Below are 16,625 nucleotides of genomic sequence, written 5' to 3' on the forward strand. Positions count from 1 at the left end.
TGTAATAAATATAAATATAGAAAGTATAGATGTGATAAATATGAAAATTTATAATTCCTAGTTATTTCTTACCAGAGACTATAAAAATCATTCCACATATCTTAGAGAAAGAGGAAATTTGCAAAATAATGTTAAAATTTATTAAGTTTTCTTTAACACTTGAAAACTTATTACATTCTAATGGATAAAAAACTATTGATGTAAATGCAATTATGGATTTATCAAAAAAATTTTTTTAATATCAATAATTATTTATGGTTAAAAACTACTAAAGAGTTGCTACTAGCGAGTATATATATATATAAAGCTAAAATCTACAGCAAGTGTGCAAAAAATGTTTCCAGTGAAGTAGGCAACAATTCCATATTCAAGTAAGTGACTTAAAAAATTTAAAGAAACTGGTTCTATACATTTTCTTCTAGTGACAGGATTTTCTAAAAATAATCAACTTATAACTTGTATTTTTCCAAAAATAAAATATTTAAGAACAAAAATTAAAATTTTGAAATACTACAAACTTTCTAATTCCATGTAAAAATTCATTCTATCGATTATAATTACAAAGTTATTAGTATTATAAATTGAACACAAAATTTATGGGCACAATATTTGAAGAAAATTTAGTTCTAAACAAGAAGAATCTATATTCTGTATAATAAAACTAAAAAGAAACCTTTTACACTGAGCTCTTTGTACATTATGTATAATGAAATTAAAAAGAAAGTTATTGAAATTCATTTAATTATGAATTGATTATATGTATATTCTATATAATCAATGGCTGTTTACGAAGAATTGACTATATTATATGGGTCCCATAAAATGTTGATTGTATTGCTATCTATAAAAATGTGTATGTAATTAAAATTCATTCAATAGGGCTTAAGGAATGCTTTTTGCATTTTACCTACCATATAATATTATAAGTATGCCACTATAAATAATAAATTTAAAAAAATGCCTTCAAGAAACAATGTCTAAAATGCTGCAAAAGCAGAAAAAGAGACGAAACCTTAGGTGCTGTCTGCAGTATGGAGGACTGGTCAAGTCAAGCAACATCTATTGCAAAATATTCATACCACTTTTGATTATGTATATAACCATAATCCTTTCGCCCAAAACATAATTACCATGTATTTCCTGGCCCACTCAGTCACATTACTGACTAACACCGTCATATCTGCAGAAGCTCAGATTTAATCTTAAACTGGTAATATGGTCATTCATAAATTTTTGTGTACTGTAATGTTATGTTGCCTTTTTCTATAAAGACATTAATATTTTGTGCATCTTGTTTCTTTTCAACTCCTCTTTGCAATCTGAATTCTTCATTTCTTTTGGAAGTAAAATAAAAACCTTGTACATTTCCGAAGAATTTATCCTTTAATATGATTACAACTTGAAGATGAGATAATTTTATTGCATTAAAATTCACCAGCATATCTCTATATTATTAGAAATTTATTTCTACAATTTTACATGGTGTCACTATTAATATAAAATTTGTTAAATTAAATGACTTTAATCTCAGTGTAAAGACTGATGGTAAATTTTTAAGTAATGCACCCAATACACTGTAGCAAATAGTAAAAACAATAATGGGAACATTTTTCGACAAATGTTATCGAGTCCAACTTCATCCAGTTTTGAAATCCAAGAGAAAATTATATTCTTTTGGGAAGATACTGCCTGTGGTTTTACTTCAGGTGTGCTGCAAGCCATATGTTTCTTGATAATCCATTGTATCTTTCTTCCACACTGCATGCAGGATGGCTGCACAGATGTCTTTGATTTCTGAAAAATTATTTGGCTATTTGAAATTTAGAATATTAGAGTAGGATGCAAAATTAGGGCTATAAATGAATGAAAAGTATTTATTTAATTCAGATTCTTTTGATGACTAGCTGGTTCATTGGAATTATTGTACATGTTCAAATTCCAATTAAATATGTTACATATTATGTATTGTTCATAATTTCCTCAATAAAGCATTAAAATTTGAATGGAGTCAAGTTCCATAAAATCATAGCGCAAATAAGACGGAGCTATTCATCTCATTTAGCTTATAACTTCGCATTTTCTTTATCAGTATTGTTACTTCAATTTCTTATTTTCCACATTTACTTAATGTTAATATTAAATAGACTGTTACCTATTTTGCTTTTAATAATAGAGAAAAAAAATATGCCTGCTTTTTTCTCTCATTTGTGACGAAACAATGAAAAGTAATGTAGAAAATTATGCAAAACCAATAAAAGTGGTATCCCCCAAACTTTCTGACTTACTCTCTCTTAAACGTATCATGTCAGAGAGCGGCTTGCCAGGCTTTGTTGTACAATAATTATGAAATATTAACCTTTGTCATGAATGTGGCATTTTTATTGAATCTATCGTGTCATCCTTGGAGAGTGATCTCTGACATGCACTTAATAGTACCCAAAAATCGAATGAGTGTTTTAGACACGTTTTTCTCAAAACAAATAAAAATTTGATGCATAACTACATTTTTAGTCACAAAATCACATGCCATATTTGATATATTTAAGTCACTGCATTTTTGAATTATCGAATTTACACGTTTCTGAAAGTACAAACCGATAGACAGTCAACCCGTTGTTGGTTTTGGCACAAAATTTATCAAGTATCTACACTATAGATGTTAAATATGTGTACCAAATCTTATCTATCTAGAACTCTTGGTTTTGTAGTTATCTTTTAACTTATATTCGAACAGCCAGTCTTCCTGTCAACAGATTTTACTCAAAATTTGATTAAATCTGCAAGCTTGGTGTAAAGACCGTATACCAAATTTCAACTGTCTAGTTCAAAGCATGTTTGAGTTGTCTATGTCACAGACAGACGAACATTTTCCAAAAATATTTTTTTAGAACTCAGGGAGGTCTGAAACATGGAGATTCTTTGAAGTCTGTACGTTTCAATTTTTTGAAATGCTTTTAATCTTTTGAAGTTCAAATTTTTTGACGATTACTGTACGTTCACTATACTACGTATTCGAGAAAATAAAAATATATGAGTTTTTACCATGTGACACAAAACAATGAAAACTGTTTGACTTTCGTGACCACAATGGAAAGCATTGTTGAAAATAAAGCAAAAAAATGTCAAAATTCAAGAAACGTTGCTTGCTTAATTGATATTATCAAAAAAGAAAATAGTGTTAAAATTACATGTTTTGTTATTTAAGATGAAGCACAAATTATTTTTGTACAGTTAAATTTTTGGAAAACATCACGAAAAAGCGCCAAAATGTCGCTTAATTTTTAATTTCTTAAAATTGAAACTTTAAAAAAAAGGTAACTCCAAGGGGCATATTTTCATCAACAAAGCATTGTTGAAAATAAAGCATAAAAATGTCAAAATTCAAGAAACATTGCTTGTTTAATTGATATTGTTAAAAAAGGAAATAGTGTTAGAATGACACGTTTTTCTATTTAAGATGAAGCAAAAATTATTTTTGTACAATTACATTTTTGGAAAATATCACGAAAAAGCGCCAAAATGTCGCTTAATTTTTAATTTGTTAAAATTGAAACTTAAAAAAAAAAATAACTCCAAGGGGCATATTTTCATCAACAAGAAAGTATTTGTCCAAATTAGTAACTCTGGATTAAACATCTGACATGTAGAATGTTATTAGATGGAAACACATCTTTCTCTTTTATTATAAGCTTTGATAATACTTCTAGCAACAGGCCGTGTCTCGCATCTTTCATGTTGTGAGCTATATTTTAAATAAAATCTTAAACTTGTACATTTCATTCCTAAGTTTGTTTTAGAGGATACAGATTTAACTTAAAATATTTAAATACCCGTAATGAAAAGGATGCATCCTTTATTTTACCTTTTTCATAATGACGTTGTAAGCAACGGCAAATTCTACTAAAGTGGAAAAAACCATGAAAATGCACGCAAAAAGCCATATATCCACTGCAGTGATGTAGTTTAGCGGTGGAAGCTGAGATTTGTTTTGTTGAGCCTGTTGAGAAACATAACACTTATTATTAAATGAAAGATGAATTTTAATAAAAGAATTCACCGAATCAATAAATCCTAGCTAGAAGACAAAAGTTGTTTTTGATACAAATAAAGTTTTTTAAGGTATCCGACTAGGTTCGGAGGGGATTTGTTTTAAAAAATTAATGCTTATATGATATTTTTTTTTATTATATAAGGATAAAAGAATAAATAAGTGTGAAATTATTTATATATATATATGTTAGCTTTTGAAGAAAAAGTATATTTTGATGTAAATTTTAGCATTTATTTACAAAAACTAGAATTGTTCGAAAGAAAAAAAATTGTTACAGCTTTTCATTTTGCTCTGTAACATTACATGTGTAACATATCTAACTATTATCTAAGAATTATACTCAAAAATAAAATTTTATGTATGAAATTATCTATGAAATTTTGGAATTTTCTCAACAATATTTACATTAAATAATCATAAACCAACTTCTAGAGCATTCAACATCAAATCCATACTTATTACATTCTGCATAACATAACGAGCACTAATTTCAAATTTCATTAAGGTATCGTGATTCTTTTTTAAGATATGACGATACGTGTACAGTAGAATTATGAAAAATCTCATTCTTCAGAAAATGCATTTAAAGTTTTTAAATGCTTATAAGCAAGTTTCTCTCATATGTCAATAGTTTGTTGTAACTTATCTTCTAATTCACATAAACACAAAATAAATATATCTCTGGAAACAGGATTTTTTTTTTTTGAAAGTACAAAAAAATAAAGCGAATTTTTATCCAAATTCATGTTTTCAACCCAGGTGGATACTTTCAACTTCATTTGTTCTAATTAATACTTGCGTTTGATTTCATTATGGTATGTACATTATTGATTCCATGACTGAACGACCCTATTTTAAAGTTATCAACAGATGTAACTATTGTTCAGAAAATTATAAAATATTTTGTTGAATATAATGAAGAGTTGAGAATTTGTTTGAGCGAATAAAATCAATGACCCTTTAGCTCAAAATTTTATCGCCATAGGATATTTTCCTCTTAATAAATTACACATCTAGCCTACATTTACGATAATTTACAAGTTTTCTTACAATAAATCATATTCAATATGATGGACACCATTTTTAGCTGCCATCTGGAATCGTAAGAAACGGGTTCCACAACTGATCGCAGTGTGTTCAGGGAAATGCTATGAATATGTTGTGAAATGCTATCTTTAAGCTCAGATAAGTTCCTGAATTATCATAACTAACCAATAACCCCAAAATACAAAAGTTACATGGGTTGAATCTGTGGATCGTGGATGTTGTAGATCGTGAAAGTGGCGGCAGATTACGTGTCTTTTTGTGAAATGATTTTTGAGGGCTTCCTTAATACTAAAGCTGGAAGGGCGCAATCTTGGATAAAAATCATGTGTGAAAGGCACTAACATGCTTGTAGATCCAGTACAATTTTATTTTGAGATAACTATGTATATCAGTGATCGAGTAGACCTCTGGCACTTAATTCTTCGAAGAAACACAGGTAGTAATGGGGCAATAAAGGATGCAGTAAACCTACACCGCACGTTTATTTTTGGTTACTGCAATGGAAATGTGAGTTTCGACGTTGGTTTTTTGGATCCTGAATTCTGTCCAGTTGGCAGCTGTCACTATTTTGGCTCTCTCTGTTCCAAGGCCAAAATGAATTAACCTAAAGTGAGCAAGAAATTGAAGTAAGAATTGATGGCGAATCTCGAAAACATGCGGAAGCAAACTCTGCATAAGTAGAAACTGGTAAAGATAATACCGAAAGGCAGCATATGATCTTTTGTCCAGTTGAACGCGACATGACCAATCTTTCTGCCATCCAACAGACACTTGTACATTGTGAGTTTTATCCTCTTCCATCTGAGGAACAACCTTCTCTGTTGTTTCTGCGGAAACATTTTTTCCCCCCAGAACTAACATTAAACAAATCTCCCTCTCTCTCTCTTTTTTTTTTTTTTTTTTTTCAAATTTGATTATTATTAGTCGAAGATTTTTAAGAATCAACTAACATCCTTTCAATGTACTTAGGACAAATCTTCCGAGTACGATTATTCCGTAGAATAATTAGTGCGAAATTACTGTTTGGTGAAACAATTTAACTAACAAAACCAAATCTGATGAATGTAACAACATTTTAATTAGCAAAACCGAACATATTGATATATCTCCGAGAAAGTTTCTAGGGTTTTATAACAGCTGCTGCGTAACGTGGGCAAAAAAAATTGCGTTTTTGTCTCTTCTTCGCTTGTTTAAAATCTTTTGTTCGTAAATTATTTATCGAACAAGTTTCCGATCGAATGACACCTTATTGGGAGACCTTGTGCTTCCCAGTTGCTAATACATTCGAAGATAAATTTTATAACGGAATTCGAGTTCCTGCATTAGAAGATATTTCGCAGCTTGAATGTTTTGTTTTTATCATGTTAACTGCCAAAGTGACTTTATTTATTCGTTATTTTTATGTAATTTTTCCGTTAAGTTTCAGTTGAGAGAGTTGTGAGCTCGTTTGTAATAGATGACAGTTGTTGTCGAAGATGTAGCCAAGAATGGTTTTAAGTGCTTTTATTAAAGTTTACTATTCACTTTAGAGATTGTATAATTTAATGAGTACTAGTTATTGTTGATAAAAAGATGTTGAAATCTACATAAAAAAATTAATCGTAAATATGTAAATCTTTCATTTCTTCCAGCAAAATTGTGAATTTTTTTTATTATTATTCGTTTAAACAAATTCCTATCCCTTTATTATGTCTCTACACAAAATTTCGTATAAAATATTTTGTAAAAACTTTTCTTAACAGTAGTTTCGTCTGTAGACAATTTTAAAATAGGATTGCTTATTTGTGGAAACTGTGTACTGTGTACTTATTAATTCGTCAATGCTTATTGTTCTATTTAGAGAACAATTTCATTTCATTTCCGTGTCGAAACAGAGCGTATTCCAATACTTCGTTCTTGTTTCTCCTTAGAAATCGGTATGCTTTTCCAAACTGTAAACATAGAACGTATGTGGGATTTATTTTTATTTCGACTCATTTGGAATCTGACACCAATTTTTTTGCTTACAGAAAACATTTAAACTTCTTTCATATAAAAAAAAATGTGTATTCAAGTTCTTCTGAACAACGCATGCATCTCTTATTAGTATGAGTATGGACTGGAAATTTTTAAAATGGAAGATTTTATGATAGTAGTTTTAAAGTCTTTAATTTTAAATTTATTAATTAAAGATTAACGAGTTTGACATTTTAGTTAATAATATTGAATAGCACAGAATAGGGATAAGATAAATTTATAATTTTCTTTCTCCATTTCGTGTTCCTTATCCGTATTATGCTTCCAGTGACAGATTTAAATATTTTGGGACCCTATGCAGTGTATGATATGAGATCCGTCTTTTATTAAACTAGACAGTTTAGTTTCAAAATCCATCACATTTTTAATTTAACATCAAGCTGATGATTTATTTTTGCTTATTGTTCACTTTTGTAATTTTCTAAAATGCATATGTTTTCTTTTTTCTTTTTTTTTTTTTTCTTCTTTTTTTTATGAATCATTGACTGCTGATTTACTTTTATATGTACTATTATTTAAGCAAAAACTCGGTATTTATAAATATTATAATACTTAAATAAACATAATGAAACAAATAAGATAGTTATTTTGATCAGCATAATTGGCTAGATACCTAATATTTAATAATTCGTAGATTTTATGTATTTTACAAATGTATTTATTCTGCTATTAGGTAATAAATCTTTTATTAATTGACTTGCTTACGACCCCTTCAATTCAGGGCCCTAGGCAACTGCTTAGTCGGAAATCCGCCATTGTATGCTTCACCCCTTTACACCACTGGTGTATGTCTTTTGGTGTAAGATTGATTTGAACTGTTTCGAATTTCCTAAACAGCGAGGGAAAATGTTATTTCACCAGTTAAGCGTAATGCTTCTCCTTTATAAATGTCTCTAACCCGATTTGTTTGATATTTACTGAAAATAAGAAGATAGTGTAAATTTTTTCTGATGATGATTTTATATATTTTGTGGGAAATTAAATTAATTATCAAATATTAGTTTGTCACTCTGATTATGCTTTGAAAACAGGTAAGAATGTAGTTCTAACTTGTATTCAAAATATCACTAACGACTTTGTTAGTACATGTTGCATAATAGATAAGGATGTTTATTGGAATAAAATTCAAAAATTCAAAATCTTATTCTCAAAGTTGTATCAATGTAAATGATTTCAATTGATGATTGAATTTTTATGTAGCGTCCATTATTTGACTATGATGCGGAAATGATGTTGAATAAATTTCTGGAAAGAAATATAAACCGACATGATTGAATTTTCGTTTATTTACTTCGTAGTAGTCTTCCTGAGTACAAGGACAATCTCAAGCAGGTGAATGAAAATTTGCTCATAATAGTAAACTAGTTTTCCTTTCTCTTGATACTACAGAAATGATGGTATTACATAGTTCATATTAATAGCCCATCTCCGGTGACAGAACATAAAATCTGAGGGAGGGGTTTGTGCATTGAACACCAGTGATGTGATCTATCTTGTGCAGGCTACGGTTGGGGTAATTGGTATATTAATTATGAAGTTAACAATTTAACAAATCCTACCTGAGTGCAGAGTGTAAGGAGCGATGTAATGCTGAGAGCAACCCTGGCAGGCACTGCTTCCAGACTCAGCCAGAAAGTCACCCAGCTGACGACCACTATGAGGGTGGAGGGAGCGAAGATGTTAACGATGCTACCCGTCAATCGACGGATTAAGGTGATGTTCAGATATAAGTATGTGAAATTAGCTGAAACAAAAAAAAAAAAAAAAAAATGAAACAAAATGAAAACAGCAAAAATAAAATACGTTTTTCATTCATGTTTATGAAATACTGATAAATGAAAACTATATACAAAATAGGTGCTTAGAATTAAAGTACCCTTTTTTTCAAACCAGCACATCTGGAAAAAACCAGTGGGAGTTGTCTCCTTAAAACTTTCTCGTATACTATCTAATAAATATATTATCCAATGAACATCTTGCACCGCATTGGCGTACAATATTAACGAAATATTAGCCTTTGGCGTGAATTTAGTATTTTTACTGAATCTATCATGTGACCTTGGCAAGTGTTTTGGCGAATACAGACCGACAGACAGTCAATCGTTTGTTGGATTTCGTTCAAAATTTGGTAGATGTCTATACTAAAGATGTTAAATTTGTTAAAACATTTTATTTAGCTAGCTAGAGTTTTATCTTCATTTTGTAGCTATCATGCTAACTTATATTCGGGCAGCCGGACAGACGGATTTCTTTTGAACGGATTTTGCATAAAATTTGATAGGAGTCTAAAAATCTGATTTTATGCCTGTATACCAAATTTTATTCGTCTAGCACAAAATATAATTGAGTTGTCTTTGTCACAGAGAGACAGACATTTTCTAGAAATGTATTTTCCTAGCTCATAAAGGTCTGAAACGTGGAGATTTGTCAAAATCTCGAGTTTGAATTTTTTGAGATTACTATATTTTCTCTATACTTCACATACGAGAAAATAATAATGATTTTAAGAACCATAAATGTCAATGGTGCTCAAGAAAATATAACCAAACATTTAACAATAGGGAAAAATTATGAACAATATTTGGAATAAGCATAATTCAATCTCAATGCTATAAGAATTCAATCATAACCGCGTTGTATATCATTTGCGGGTCATAAATGAGATAGGAATGAAATAGAAAATAACAACTGTAATACACACACTAATGTTAATTTTAATAATGTGAAAATGCACTTAAGTAATTAGTGGGTACTTAAGTAATTCTTTCAAATCTTTATCGCATATTCTGTCATAAGTTTTCATGCCAGAGAATACCATACATGGTGTTAGTGTATAATAGTTATGAAATATTAACATTTAGTGTGAATTTAGCATTTTTACTGAGTCTGTCGTGTCATCCTTGGCGAGTTATTGGTCAATTAATTCCTGGAATACGTTAATAGTATCCAAAAATAGAATTTGTGTTATAGACATATTTTTCTTAACCGATTGAAACAAAAATTTGACTCAAAACTGCACTACTAGTCCCAATTCCCATACCAAATTTGATATAATTAAGTCACTGCGTTTTTGAGTTTCTGAGTTTACATGTTTTTTGAAATCACAGACAGTCGACCCGTTGCTGGATTTGGCTCAAAATTTGACAGATGTCTATATTATAGATTTCAAATCTGTGTACCGAATTGTATTTATCTAGCTCTCTTCGTTTTATAATTATAGTCTTAACTTATATTCGAACAAAAGGACTGACGGACTTGCTCTGAACAGATTTTACTCAAAATCTGATAGAAATCTGCAAATTTGGTGTAAAGATCTATACCAAATTTCAACTGTCTATCTCAAATCTTTTTTGAGTTATGTTTATCACATTAATTTTCCAAAAATATGTTTTTCGAACTCAGGGTGGTCTAGAAACGTGTAGATTCGTCAAAATCTCGAGTTCGAACTTTTTGGCAATCACTATACTTTCTCTATACAATGTATAAGTCAGCCATCTGACTCTCCGACCCGCCACGAAGGCACCGGACCGCCGTAACAGCAACACTGGCGGGAACTGTGGTTGAGTCCTAAGGGTCATCACCGGCCACGGTACAATCCTTCCCGAAGGAAGTACGTCCCGTCATCGATGGGATGAGTCAGATCCCCCACCTATTAGTGTACCCTCCAGGGTGGCGAGATCCAACCACCATGCCGAAAGCATCGAGGTGCCCCCTCGGGGGTATATACAACGTATAAGAGAAAGTAAAAATAATTAACATGATTGAAAGTTTCTTTTATTTTTGACCTTCTGGGGAAGAGTTTATACGTGTTTCCTAATTCATGCAACCACTAAGATTTGACATTTTTTTTTTTTTTTAACATTGTTGAGAATTGTTGTAACAGTTTTGAAAGCTTTGAATTAATCCAGAATCGGATAAGAATATGTGTTCGAATATATTACTCGAATGAGCTATCGGAAACATGAAGATATAGAAAGGAAAAACCTATAAAAGTTACAAAATTTCATTTGGCAATATACGCCTAGAATAAAACATGTAGGTGTCTAGTTTCACTACAACATATACAATTTCACAAGTAATGTACGATGGCAGCGAATGTATTAATAAATTCTTTTGAAAATATCTATTTTGTAATCATTTAATAAAGAACTAAATTCTTGTGACGTGATTGGTGTCATACCATTGCAGTATTCGTCAACTATTGCATATTCTCCTATGTTCATTTGGAGTTTCAATTAATACTGTGGTTGCATAGCCCTATAGTTTATCTGGTCGATATTTACGATCGTGCTTTCCTTTGTGGTTTGGTCCTTTTTTTTAAAGTTTATTTTATTAATTTTCACATTTTAATCATCAAATGTCGTCCAGAATCTACGAACACAAGTGGAAAACGCAAGAGCGGCTAATAAATTCTAAAAAAAATGCAATGCTACAACAAATAGATCTTGTATATAAAGTACCTTCATTTGCCATTTACTGGGCTAAAATTTTTTTATTTAGTATCAGGCGTGAAGTGATCTATATTTTCTCATGCATAAATGAGAGGCATGTGATGTCTCTTAAAATTATATACTATCTATTTATTAATTAATATTACTATTTTTCAAGCACCTATTTTCTTCAGCTGATTCTGAGATGACCTTGTTATCCAATTTCTGAAAGTTTATGCTCTAAGTGAAGTATTTATTCTTATTTGAATAGTGCATTTACAGCAAAAGAAATTGAGATAAAATTCACATAATATAAAACTGGAATTGTTACCTTCTACATTAATATGAAAATGAAGTCATTAAAAAGAATGCTAAGAAAAATAGTCTACAAAAAGAAAATTATTTTTATCTAAAACAGAAAAGGGTCAATCAATTTTGGTTTAAATTTAAATTGCGATTTCTTAGTATCAATGAGAAGGACAACCTTCAATGGGCATTTCATAGATAAATCTATATCTTTTATGATTCATGACAAATATGAAAATAATTAAGAAGTAATTTAAAAAGATTTTGCGTTTCTTTATAAAAGAAGTCGTGAAATTCTTTATCTTTATTAAAAATAAGTGTGTAAGTGTTTTAAAGAAAGTGTAAAATCAAAAATCAAGCATTGGAATTGCTTTTCAATAATTTTATTTAATGTATTATGCATTGTAAATACAGCATGTATATAAAGGATTTACTTTTTAAATTCTTTTATTTAGTATCAGGAAATACGTTATGTTTATGAAATACAATAGACTCCCGATTATCCGCGGGCGGGTTATCCGCGCCTGCCGCACTAAGTTTTCTTTTTTGCTTCCAAGCAAAGGGAAAATGCTTCCAAAGCAAGAAGCAAACACAAATGACTGAAAAATGAAATTTACTTACTGAAATGAAATTTACAGTTATGCTTTTGTAATTACATAATACATTACAGTATTAAAACAGTACATATGTATTAATTTTTCTGTGTATCCTTGACGCCTCTCGTAAGTACAAAGCACTTTTCTGTTTTCATTAACAAAATGTATTTCAGGTTAGTTTTGAGTGATATACTAAAATATTAAGCGTTAGTTAAACATTTCCTGCTGTTTATTTTACGTTTTATTGTACATAAAACGATTGTTCAAAGTTGGAATGACTGTTTTCTCTTTTGCTATACCCGTTTTTAGCATCTTTCGGATTATCCGCGATTTTTGTTATCCACGGCGACCGCGCCACCCAATTCCGCGGATAATCGGGAGTGTACTGTACATTATAATGATGCAGTAGTATAAAATTTGAAGATGAATATGACTCTAAAAACAGTTCCAGAAATCTTAAATCTTTCGTAATTTTCGTCATAAAAAATTGATTTTAGAATGTAAGGAAACAAGCATCATTCTCATAATAAAATAATATACGGCATTTTTTTTATTTGTGAAATCTAAGCATCTTAGACTTCCAGCATAAAATGTAAAAACTTACAATAGAAGTATCTGTAAAACAGTTCCTTACCTCCATTGTAGCCATTAGTTATTTCATATGTTTTCAGTTCTCCAAGTTGAAACTGTAAGGGTTCCATTTTTCGAACAAACATGACAGAAGGATAAGCTGTTCCATCATCCCAACGTAGTTTTACTGCTTTGTCTGAAGTGGACACTGGTAAAAATAAACGCTAATGAATTTTTACTGAAGCAAATAATCATTTTCAATTCCGAGTGCTTTTTGTAAAATTGTTTCTTCATCACAAATTTTATTTTAGTTTAGGATAAGACTGAAGAATTATAAAATTCCTCTAGAAATAAGATGGATAATTCTCGGGGAATCCATACTGTTGGTGGAATCACTTCTTGCAACTGACCTGCATATCACGTTGCTCCTTGTTAAAAACGGACAAACTGGAGTGTTTACACATTCGTGTTTATTCGTGCAGGTATTTACTAGTGAGTACTACTATACAAGGAAGGAGTGTGGGATTACACACCTGAATAAAGGAATGCATTTAGAATTATCTACTCTTTTTGCCATTGTAATTGGTAATACTGTACACATTAATACCGAGATAGAGGTAATGCAAAAACTTTAATGAATGTCATTGGGATAGTATAATAATTATAAGTTGAATGATTTCAGGTGTTCAGTTGACTTTCAATGTGAGAGAAAACCGGTCTTCAAAGCTGAACTCTATCAATATTGAAAGGTCCTAAACGCCCGTAACGTGATTCCAAGCGTCTGAGACGTCTGGTAATCACCACGAAGTTTCATCTGACTCTCATTAAGTATAATTTATTGAATGCATGTGGCGCTTGCTTTATTCATTAGAGAGGTTTGCCTAGATAGGTTGGGAAGGCAGGGAAATTCTCAGAAAACTCTGAAAGGATGACTGCACATACATTCCTTAGCAACCATCAGTTAAGCGAGGTTCCTTTTGTATATCAACCCCTTAGAATAAATGCTGTCAATGCGGTTTTTGAGGGAATAGGAGATTTTCCTTATCTTCGGAGATGAAACGATTGTTCCAGTATTCTGAAATACCTAAACTCGAATGGCCTTAAGAACGAGTGGGTTAAAAGTAGTTTTCAGCGGAGTTAACGATTCAGAAAATGAATGCAGCTATCAACGCTTTGAGGGTATTATTATATTAGTGATTAATTTTCGGCCAGTAGTCACATATGGCTGGCTAACTGGCAAGTGGCTAACAGAAAAAAATTAGCATCAATAAATAGCAGAAGAAGGTTAAGATGCATGAAACATTTATAATAGTTTGGTGTTGCGCATATATTTCTCTTATGGAACCATAATTATGGATCGAATTCTGTTCCAGTTTCTGAAGGAAAATACTGAATAAAAGGACTGCTAATTACTTCTCTGACGTCATAGCATCTCAGAAAGTTTGTTTGTACTGATACTTCAGGCAGCTAATTACTTCTCCTGCACTTTACCTTTGATAATTTGTCTAGTTAAGTTCCTTAGTGACCTTAGTCCAGTATACACCTAACCTTCTGTTCGACTTCCTTGGCTTGAAGCAATAGGAGGCATTTGGATAAAAAGTAAAAATCTGCACTAAAAAATCGCAGTAATTAAGCATCGCACTGACATATTCATTGATTCAAATAATGAAAGCAAAGAACTTTCCAACATTAGCCTCATATCTCAAACTTCTTAAATCTCTTATATTTGTGGTGAATAGCATATAAGCCAGTTAAAAACTACGCTACACGAGCATATGCTTTTGTATCCTGGTTATGTTAACCATAAGGACTGCGAACCATGAGGTCCCAGGTTCTATCCTCACGCATTACAATTCGCCACATTGATGACCTCGGACGATGAACCTTCAACCTTCGTACAGCTGTTGTGTCGCCATTTACCCGCAACCAAAGTCGTCAGACTCACTAGACGCAGATAAACTAAAATTCTTCAGACTCACTTGACGCAGCAAAACCAAAGTCATCACACTCACTTGACGCAGCAACCACTCACCCACACACACTCGCTACTCAACTGGGTACAGGCCCATTAGACAACAGCTAAATACATCACCACTCAACAGCCATATCGTTCGTCTCACCTCTGACTCACTGGAGGGAAGAGTCTGTGGTGAATAGCATATAAGCCAGTTAACAACTACGCTGCATAGGCAATTACTTTTGCATAATGGTTATGTTACTGGACTGCGAACCACAAGGTCCTAGGTTCTATCCTCGCACATCTCATATCGCCAAATATTAATGGGAACTTAAGCATATATTACTCCATAACGAAGGAGTTAAATATGCAGTCAAAAATTGCTTATCAAACACTTTTCATAACGAGTGATAAAGAGCAAAATAAAATTTTTAAAAAGTGGCTGGTTTAATGAGCGATGTTTTGTAAAAAAGAGCGGCGCGGGGATATTGTGACGTCACATACTGGATTGGCCTTCTGTATTAAGTGCTTGTTGAAAAGAGATCCTTTTTATCTATATGGAAGAAGTTTTGGCCTTATGGCATTGTTGAATGTGACTCCAAGAGGTTTGAGCAAATGCTTGGAGAATCTTAATCGATGAGATAATGTTTTAGGTCGAGATTATAGGGTTAAAGATGAATCTCAATGACATTGATGAGCTGGTGGAAGAATCCAAAACAATCGAAGAACTTATGAAGCTGCATTCTGTATCACAGCAAAAAAAAGCAATGGAGGATATTTGGCCAGAAGAGGAAGAAATAATAAACTCAACAAAGCAACAACCTTCCAATGATAAAAGAGAGATGCTAAAAGTATCGGAAATTATTGCATCGTACATTCAGAAGAGTAATCTTAGTAAGGTAGTAGTTTGTGCTCTACAAATTCATTTAACAATAACGCTATGTTTAATTTTCTGCAGATTTTGAAGCAGAGTCAGAGACAAATGTGTTAAGCAACATTCTTGGAAATAAAAAACATACATTATAAATATTATATTACATTATTATACATTTGTTATTTGTTTTACATGGATTCTTATAGAAAATAAATGCTTCACTTAATGAATGTTTCTCATTACGAATTAGATTCAGGAACCATCAGATTTAGGATATCTACATTTTGTCTTGACTTACTGAGAACGATGGAAAATGAACAGCGCTGAGTGTCAAAAGGATAGTCTTCAAAGTGCATCATACAGCTGACTTTAAAGGCATACCTACGAAAGGGACAAAAAGAATCATTTACTTTTATTACGTATTTGTATATTACTAGTAGGTAAAAAGAAATCCCAAAGAAATAATTTTTACAAAATTAAAAATTATGGATAATGAAAATATACAGCTTGACAGAGTTTTATTATTATATTTAAAAAGAAGTAGATTTTTTTTCTTCTTTTAAATCTCCAGTACAAATTTTGTACTTGTTTTACTCAATGTTTCTCTATCAACTGTCCCTCCGCGACCATATTATTATATTATGAAGTATGTTTTAATTGATAATTTTTAAAGAAACAAATATGTATTGAAGATATTTAGATAAGATTTATATACATTTGGAATAAAACAGTATAATATTGTTCGCTCAGTCAATAATATGATGTGTTTTTTATTTCT

The 16,625-nt window shown here is 31.2% G+C and overlaps 1 protein-coding gene across 1 annotated transcript in view; it reads right to left on the reverse strand.

The window, feature by feature from the left end:
* Window positions 1-1,527: 1,527 nt before the first annotated feature.
* Window positions 1,528-16,625, reverse strand: part of LOC129971818 (glycine receptor subunit alphaZ1-like) — a 38,076-nt gene continuing 22,978 nt past the window's right edge. Inside the window, exons 5-9 of the mRNA XM_056085794.1 lie at window positions 16,146-16,228; window positions 13,081-13,224; window positions 8,674-8,858; window positions 3,863-3,997; window positions 1,528-1,794 (exon numbers count right to left, since the gene is read on the reverse strand). Coding sequence (XP_055941769.1) covers window positions 1,528-1,794; window positions 3,863-3,997; window positions 8,674-8,858; window positions 13,081-13,224; window positions 16,146-16,228 — 814 coding nt within the window. The remainder of the gene's footprint in view (window positions 1,795-3,862; window positions 3,998-8,673; window positions 8,859-13,080; window positions 13,225-16,145; window positions 16,229-16,625) is intronic.

This window comes from Argiope bruennichi, chromosome 6 (assembly GCF_947563725.1).
Source record: "Argiope bruennichi chromosome 6, qqArgBrue1.1, whole genome shotgun sequence".
Classification (NCBI taxonomy): Eukaryota; Metazoa; Arthropoda; class Arachnida; order Araneae; family Araneidae; genus Argiope; species Argiope bruennichi.